This window comes from Solanum stenotomum, chromosome 11 (assembly GCF_019186545.1).
Source record: "Solanum stenotomum isolate F172 chromosome 11, ASM1918654v1, whole genome shotgun sequence".
Classification (NCBI taxonomy): Eukaryota; Viridiplantae; Streptophyta; class Magnoliopsida; order Solanales; family Solanaceae; genus Solanum; species Solanum stenotomum.
Genome location: NC_064292.1, coordinates 23,064,690 through 23,073,822, shown reverse-complemented (window position 1 = coordinate 23,073,822; position 9,133 = coordinate 23,064,690). Strand labels below are relative to the sequence as shown.

General features: G+C 35.3%; 2 protein-coding genes across 2 annotated transcripts in view; both read right to left on the bottom strand.

Moving 5' to 3' along the window:
- Nucleotides 1-308: 308 nt before the first annotated feature.
- Nucleotides 309-3,809, bottom strand: LOC125844748 (cytochrome b-c1 complex subunit Rieske, mitochondrial). Its single transcript, XM_049524081.1, has 2 exons — nucleotides 3,527-3,809; nucleotides 309-1,097 (listed from the first exon to the last, which is right to left on the bottom strand). The coding sequence occupies exons 1-2, from the start codon at nucleotides 3,678-3,680 to the stop codon at nucleotides 454-456; spliced, it is 798 nt and encodes a 265-aa protein (XP_049380038.1). The 5' UTR covers nucleotides 3,681-3,809; the 3' UTR covers nucleotides 309-453.
- Nucleotides 3,810-5,417: 1,608 nt separating this feature from the next.
- The window catches only part of LOC125844729 (glycine--tRNA ligase, mitochondrial 1-like), a 7,856-nt gene continuing 4,140 nt past the window's right edge, over nucleotides 5,418-9,133 (bottom strand). Inside the window, exons 6-9 of the mRNA XM_049524060.1 lie at nucleotides 8,462-8,521; nucleotides 7,888-7,968; nucleotides 6,396-6,801; nucleotides 5,418-5,650 (exon numbers count right to left, since the gene is read on the bottom strand). Of these exons, the coding sequence (XP_049380017.1) occupies nucleotides 5,418-5,650; nucleotides 6,396-6,801; nucleotides 7,888-7,968; nucleotides 8,462-8,521 (780 nt within the window). The remainder of the gene's footprint in view (nucleotides 5,651-6,395; nucleotides 6,802-7,887; nucleotides 7,969-8,461; nucleotides 8,522-9,133) is intronic.

Genomic DNA, 9,133 nt, shown 5'->3' with positions numbered 1-9,133 from the left:
CACCATTTCATCCTTTAGAACACAAACGTCATGAGATAATATTTTATCAACTCTAGGAAATATGTACACAAGATACATAATTTGACGAAGAGACGATGAACTCAATCCATCTACCCCTGCGAGTGTGTTTGTGTGTGATTGTTCACAGCACAAAAGCCTCAGTCAAGAACAGAAGGGTGGAAAAAAAATGGATTTCAGTGCAAAAGGAAAGGTTAATGGTCTTGTTCACATATTTAGACTAATAAATAAGTAAATCTTTGGAAAGTTTATTCAAAACAAATATGAAGCATGAGAAAAACTCTTAACAGCATCCAGCAGAATTATTCACTCAAAAAACGGTGCTAACAGTACTGGTCAGTAAATACAATCCATGTATAACTCAAGAAAGCTAAACGCAAGATCCAATTTTGGTCCAGCAGCTACAAGTTGGTTTGGAAATTAAGACATAATTTCTCAACCAATAAGTAACTTGTTCTCTTCCAAGAAACTGTAGGTAGGCACCTCCAGATTATACGGTGCGGGTCCTTTGCGAATCCTACCAGAGATGTCGTAATGGGAGCCATGGCATGGGCAAAACCAACCACCAAAATCACCAGCATTTGGTAAAGGAATGCACCCTAAATGAGTACATACCCCAACAACCACAAGCCATTCTGGATTTTTAACCCTCTCAGCATCTTGTTGCGGGTCACGAAGGGTGCCGAGATCAACACTGTTTGCCAATTTGATGTCATCGTCAGTTCGGCGTCTGATGAAAACAGGCTTTCCACGCCACTTGACAGTAACAGTTGACCCTGGTTCAATGCTGGAAAGATCCACCTCAAGAGAAGCAAGTGCAAGGACATCTTTACTAGCAGACATGCTCAGAACAAACTTGAGAATCAGGAGGCGAAGCAATGAGGCATAGACGAACCTGCCTCCTGTCAAGACAAAGTAAGCAAAAGCACGTTTGCTAGGATCACCAGGTGGATAACGCTCATGGTTGGAGTCATCATATACAATTTTTGAACTGGGGTTCTTAATAGCAGCCACTGTGGCTGGAAGATCTGAGACTAAACCCAACTGATGTGCAGGAGAAACCGAATTAGATGAGAAACCTGAAACATTTGAAAATTGTTGGAAGTTTGCTAACAAATATCAGAAGAGCTTTATTTTGTATTAACTATTCAAAGTGTTGCAACCACAATTCCAAAACATTATTATTAATATATATCTGAATAAAACAAAGAAAGCAACATCATAACAGCTCTCATGTTCCATTGTTTGGATCAGGAAACAGCTCGGTCTTGATTTGACTTTGATTTAATTCTTTGGTGAACAGTGTGTTAACTTGTATTAGAGGAAGTGGTTTTGTTCAGTCCCAACTCCTACGTAAATTATTTTTCCGTCTTTTCAGATATTGTGAGCTCCCTCACTTAAGCCTAGCCTTTTATCATGATTCTTTTTTGGTTAGCTCCCACACTATGCTGCCTTGTAATGAAGCTAGCAGATCTACTTCTGTCTTCTGTAACCTATGTGCATCTTTTAAATGCATCTCCTTGTGAATGCAAATGCATAAAAACTCAAGATCTACAATCCCCATCTTCAATAAATCATTGCCAAATAATACTTGACCAAAACAAAAAAATTACTTTTAACCCAAAAAAGCTAATGACCACAAACATCACAACAGCTTTTCGATTCTAAATTCCCTCTACATTAGTAATCGATATCAAACATCTTTGGGAGTGAACATGCATTAAAACTTAGATCTACATTTTCAGTCTCCAATAATTCCAAAATACATAACCCAAACAAACAAAAGAAAAGGACAAGAAAACTAATAATCATAACATCACCAACAGCTTTCAGTCCCAACTCCCTCTACGTAAGTCATCAATATCAAACATCCTAAGGAGCACAAATGCATTGAAACTTAGATCTACAATTCCCATCTCAGATCATTCCATACCAAATGAATGTGCAACCCAAAAAGAAGGAACTTCTAACAACAACAAAAGAACTAATAATCACAACAGTTTTTTAAATTGCAGTCCTCTCTACTTTAGTTCTCGATTTCAAACATCCTTAGGAGCGGAAATGCATTGAAACTTAGATCTACAATTCCCGTCTCAGATCATTCCTTACCCAAATAAACACAATAACCAAAAAATCCAAACTTTTAACAACTAAGAAACTGATCATCACAACATCACAACAGCTTTACAATTCCCAATCCCATCTAACTTAAGTTTGATATCTAAACACCCTTAGGAGCGCAATGCATTGAAACTTAGATCTACAATTCCCATCCCCGATATTTCTGTACAAAATAAGCACATAACCAAAAAAAATCAAACTTTAAACAACTTAATAATCACAACATCATAACAGTTTTTTGATTCCCAATCCCATCCAACTTAAGTTCTCGATATCGAAGCAATCCTTAGGAACGCAAATGCATTGAAACTCAGATCTACAATTCCCATCTCTGATATTTCTGTAACAAATAAGCACATAACCACAAAAAATCAAACTTTAAACAACAAAACAACCTAATAATCACAACATAACAAGAGTTGTTAGATACACCAATCCCATCTAACTTAAGTTCTCAGTATCAAAACAATCCTTAGGAGCGCAAATGCATTGAAACTTAGATCTACAATTACCATCTACGATAATTAAGTACCAAATATTCACAGAAGCCAAAAACACAAACTTTAAATAACTAAACAACCTAATAATCACAACATCACAACAGCTTTTCGATTCCCAATCCCATCTAGCTTAAATTCTCGAGATCGAAACAATCCTCAGGGGCGCACATGCATTGAAACTTAGACCTACAATTACCATCTCCAATAATTCAGTATCAAATAAATACATTACCAAAAAAAAACTAAAGACAACCTAATGATCACAACATCAAAACAGCTTTTTAATTCAGAATACCGTCTAACTTAAGTTCTCAATATTAAACATCCTTAGAGCGCAAAACGCACTGGAACTTAGATCTACCATTCCCATCTCCTATGATTCATTACCAAATGAACACATAACCAAAAAAAAAACTAAACTTTTAACAACAAAACAACCTTATAATCACGACACCACAACAGCTTTTCGATTCCCAATCACATCTAACTCAACTTCTCGATAATAAACATTCTTAGAAGTGCAAAACAAATTGAAACATAGATCTACAACTCCCATCTCCTACCAAATAAATATACAAACCAAAAATAAAACGAACTTCAACCAAAAAAATAAATAACAAAACCTAACGACCACAACATCACAACAGCCTTTCGATTCTCAATCCTGTCTAACTCAACATCTCTAAATTAAGCATCCTTAGGAGCACATACGCATAGAAACTTAGATCTACAATTCCCATCTCCTCCCAAATAAACACAGAAACCCAAAAAAAGACCTAACTTTAACCAAAAAATAAATCAAAAAAGCTAACAATGACAACATCAAATAACATGAAAGCTGAGGATCAAATTAAATGTTAATTAAGGAATGAAATAAGGGAGCTGACCTCTGATTTGATCGAGAAACGAAGAGTTGAGTGACGGAGAAGGAGATCTGGCCGGAGACGAATCATCGGTAACGGTGAAAGAGCTTCTTGTAAAGAAGCTAGATGAAGATCTAGCGGCTGAAGAAGAAAGCCTTCTACCTGCTACTCGAAGCATCTTCTCGTTTTAGGGTTTTTTTTCTTTTCTCTCTTCTCGATGATGGAGGAAAATGAATGGAACGCAGAGAGGAATTGGACTTTCTAATTTTCCTTTTTATCTGTTATTTTATTTTATTTTTCGAGAAAAAAATAAAAAAAAATAGACCAAGTTAGAGGTGTTTGTGGCTCACTTTGATTTTAATTTTAAATAAATATATTTGTTTATGAAAAAAAATTGGCAGTTAGTCATCTTATAATTTAAATTGAATTGGTCATATTTCCTTGTATCTAGATCCATTTATCACTACTTTGTAAATTATAAAAATTAACCCAGTACCGGGAGGTAATAGGTATTCTGTAGATTTAGTCGAGCCATGTTAAATTTGATGATTCATATATATATGAAGATGCAGGGGCGGAGCCAGCCTTTTGTAAGGGGTTTTCATTTGAACCCCTTCGGCAGAAATTTTTACTATTTATACATGGTTAAAATTATTTATATATATATAATAGATGTCGAACCCCTTTCGATTAGTTCGTATGTTTAGTTCTTCAGATATTGAATCCCCTTATTAAAAATTTTAGTTCCGCCACTGTAAAGATGAGATGTGCAGAAATTCTAGCCGAGAGGTTGATCGTTGTGGGCTTGAAGAGGATAGAGGCGGGTCTAAGAAGTATTGGGGTGAGGTGGTTAGGCAAGGATATGGCATAACTTCAGCTCACTAAAAACTCGTCACTTGATAGGAGGGGTAAAAAAATGGGTAAATTACAGAAATCACATACTTTTAAGGCAAAATTACAATCTATCCCTTAAAAGTTTATAATTACAGAAATCTCTCAAACGGATTCAATAATATAAGCGTTGATACATTAATCTGTTGCGCGAGATACATTAATCGTTAAGTAAGATATATTACATTTTATACATGATTCACTAATCTGATGTACATTTTATACATGATACACTAATCTGATGCGCGAAAATGAGGGATTTTGGAGATTTGTAAAACTTATAGGGGATAATGGTAATAAATAAATTAAAAGTGGGATTTCTGTAATTTTTCCAAAAATGAATAGACTTTGGCCTTCTCAAAATACTAGTATCTTTTTTCTTATCTATCTTTAGATCTTATTACTACCGGTTATTATGTAGCCTATTTATCTTATCTTCTGGCTATTGTTTCTGCTTGTCACCACTAACTCATGTTATCTTGCTAAAGTCATTATTTGTTACTACTACCTCACCATTTTCATCATTATATTGAAAACAACATTTTTCATCTTCTCGAGATAAAAATAAAATTTGCGTACATTTTACTTTACTTATACCTTATATGAGATTATACTAAATTTATCATTGTTATAAGTTGTTGGAAGAGTTAAGTGCACAAATAAAGAATAGCATGTACACAAACTTGGTAGACCTTACCCCTACCATTTGTAAGGTAGAGAAGCTATTTCTAATAAACAAATTATAGTCAAAATTTAAGCGGCTACTTCACTTTTGCAACTTTTTAGTGATTCTTGCATATTCTCTAAATAGGGTGCTCTTACCCTTATGAAAAACACACATGGAAGTGAATAAAATACATGTGTAGTCTTGTAAATTATTTCATAGTACATTGAGTATTATAGGTAAAAGAAGTAAGTAAAATTACGGGCTTCAAATTAAAAAAAGTCAAAATGGCCTTGGGTTAAATAGGTCTACAAAAATTCCTGAAGTCAGGACAATGGATAAGAGTTTCTGAAAGTGATTTCACTCCTCTGCAGTCTCTGAAGAATGTAGAGGATACATCTTCAAAACATCTGCCCAAGAGCTCAATCCATCAGTCACTTCCCTCACAACTGACGCTACCTTCTCCACATCTATCCGGACCTGATCTTTGCTATCCCTCTCTCGTACCGTCACTGATGACGTTGAATCAACAGTGATGGCAAAGGGAACACCAAGTTCATCTGTTCTTGCATATCTTTTCCCTATGGAAGTACCTGTAATGTAAGTGACAACAATTAGTATGGATAAAAATGCCACAACAGAATAAAAACATTTCATTTCAGAGGACGGGGTTAGGTGCCGCCCTAGGGCTACGATCAGTCGAACTACCATTGGACCTTTTCATACTGTAAATGCCACCCACTGTCAATTTCAAATGAAACAAGGAGCATCTAACTAATCAGTATAACGATATAGCACCAGATCAGAGCAGATAATGCTTATATGCTTCCACTCATACTGAGAAATGTCTTTATTTTGTCACCTCTATACGGATAGGACATTAGTCACAATAACAGCAGCATAGTAAATTGAACATATGTCTAGAAAACATAAGAGAAAGCAAAATGTTCCAGCAGAAAGAAGTAAGAACTACACCAGTGTGTATACATAGAAACAAATGATGCACAAAACAATCTGGACAAGCTACCAAGAATGATCCAATTATCTAGTCAATAAAGGTAGGGGGAGGGAGGGGGGGTGGGGGATTAAGGTATGGTACCAGACTAAAGAGTTTGACAACCGAGTATGTACTCAATGCAAGTAGCGTTCATATTTTAGGTATTCTGACAGTATCCACGTCTCTTATACGGGTAAGGAACAAGTACGTCAGGGCACAATGAAGGGCAGAGTATCATAGCACATAGGGACTGAAACTAACAATGGTCTCGCTCCTCTTCTCAAGAATCCATTTTCTCATCACAGAAAGGAATCAGTTTAAATACTCTCAGTAGCACACACCTGTTAAATCAATCTTATGTGAGATTCCAGCAGCAGTCAAAGACTTTGAGATTAACTTGGCTACTTCTTCATATTTTTGATTCTGAACCAGTGGAAAAACAGTGCATTTGATGGGAGCCACAAGAGGTGGGAAACTGAAGACATTTAGCTGCTCATCCCCAGCTTTACTTGGCCTTGTGTAGAATGAATGCTCATAAAGACAATATATTATCCGCCCGATTCCAAACGAGGGCTCAATCACAGAAGGTGTAAACACTCTCTGGTGCTCTTTCTTTATTTCCTTGGAAATAGAGACCATGTTTTTCTTAATGGTGACATTCTTCCCGATGGTACATACATGAAACTCCACCTCCCCCTTGGATTCCAGATCAGCCTTCATCTCCATAGCCACCTTTTCTTCCATTGCCTGGTGTAAACAAAGGCAAGCAAAACAACTTAGCATTACTTTCTTTCCAAATATAGCTCTTCAAATACTTAAGGAAAAAAGATCGATAGTCTGTCTTTTATTAGCAGCCTGAAAATTGAGCCAAAATTACCTTAAAATACAATATCATGAGTTGAGCTGAAATGGAGTCGGTGAGAATTCATAGAGCTGACCGACTGACCCCAACTCGCTTGGAACTAAGGCATAATTGTTGTGGAGTCTTTTATTTCTTATTTACTGTCTTTTTCTAGCTCATAAAACTTATTGCAAGTATTCTTAATGAAACAGAGTAAGCATTCAAGATAATTTATTCAAGAATGGACAATAAGTTGATACTCTAGTTTAGTTAGAGATTGAGGACTTCTCAAGGTTGAATTTGGGTTGACAACTGTACAGTGTACACTACCATTATAATGCCCTTGTTATAATTTTATCTATATCCAAAACATAGCAGTGTCTTGTCAAATCAGCTGTCATTCTTCAACCATCCATAAGCCTAAAATGCAAAATTTTAAAAGCAAACTAGCCTCAGCAGCTAGATAGTACCACAATAACAGACAGTTCATCTGGAGGCTATTTTTTTTACCCCAATTGCTGATTAAGAGGGGTTCTTGGGTCAAGGATTCACAAACAATTTTGGCTCTTAAGCTTGCAGTGAAATCATTCATCAAAATTCGAAGAACCTTTTCCTTTTCTATGGATATATGTGTTAGTAGCTAAAACGGCCAGGTTGATTGAGAAGCCAACTGGTAATCTTGCTTGCAATACTTCCTATAAAAGAAGACATCAAGACAAAGCTTTGGAACTCTTCCTTCTTTTCCCCAAACACTCATCAAAAGGATCATCAGGGTGAAAGATTGAACAGAAATCAATTGAATGTTGAATTTCCAATTAAAAACACTATAATTAGGAGACTAGCAGAAAGTATAAAAAGAATACACCGCTGCAATCAGCATCGTTTGCCAGTTTCATTTCAACAAAGCAATGCAATCATGAAATGCTTCAATGAGGTAAACGTGGCAGATGTTTGAATTCAATTAAAAATAGTTTGAGGGAATGAATGCGCACCTCCAAGGCTTCAGTCACCATTTTTTGGTTCCCCTTGAACGCAAGTCCAAGCTCCTTCTTGATTGGTGTTATGACCAATTTCTGATGTTACACAAACATTTATAATCAGACGGTCACCAAAATGAACACCTAGGGGTCGTTTGGTAGAGTGTATTAGCAAAAATAATGCATGCATTAATTATATGTATTAGTAATCCCTTGTTTGGTGCATTTTTTCATGGTATGTATAACTAATGCTTGCATTAGTTATACACTCTATTGTGTATTGAGGAGTGTATTACTAATACCTAGAAATCCATGGTATTAGTAATGCAAATTATTTAATGCATGCATTAATATGGTTAAAGACTCAATTACAAAAGTACTTTTACATCTTTTCCACCATAATTGTGAAGGATACTTTTGTAAATAAATATTTTTACACAATGCATAAGAAATAATCTATGCATAACTAATACAAGTATAGCTAATACATGCATTACTAATACACTCTATTGGGTATTATTTTTGTACACTCTACCAAACGACCCCCTATTGTATTCATGAAAGAAAATTAGCTCAAATAAACAGCTACCTCTACTTCTCTTGGTTCTGAGAATTTCTCTTGAGCCACAAGAGCAACAGAACTTTTTTCCTGTCACCCAAAAATGATCAACATGTTATCAGCACATGCAAGATAATATCCAGATCACCAAGGAGAAAAATACTTTAAGAAGTTAAAATATATGCTGACATTCAGAATTCATTTTGATGAGTGACATTGTAATGGATTTCTGAAAAGGTTCAAGTCATAAATGTCATCACTAATGCTTTTTATTCAAAATGGATAATACATATGGTATACATCAGTTTTGTCAGTAAAGAGTGATGCAAATTTGAAGACACATTAAGGGTGTGTTTGGTAGGAAGCCAATTTTCTCATGTTTGGTTGGGTTAAATGTTTTGGAAAATGTTTTCCAAATCAACTCATTTTCCTCAAATTCAAGGTAAATGACTTCCCTTCAAAAAGTAAGAAAAACATTTTCCAAAACTTTCCTCCCAACTTCAAATTACAAATTTTTTGTTGAACAAATCAATTTTTTTTGTTGAAAAAATAAATTTAAAGCTTATTTTAAAAAACATTTTTTAACTTCAATTTTTTTACCCCACCCTCACCCCGACCCCCCCTCCCGCCAGCCCCTACTCCCCCACAAAAAAAAAAAAGAAAATTTATTGTTTGTTTTTAAAAAATATTTTCATTTTATTC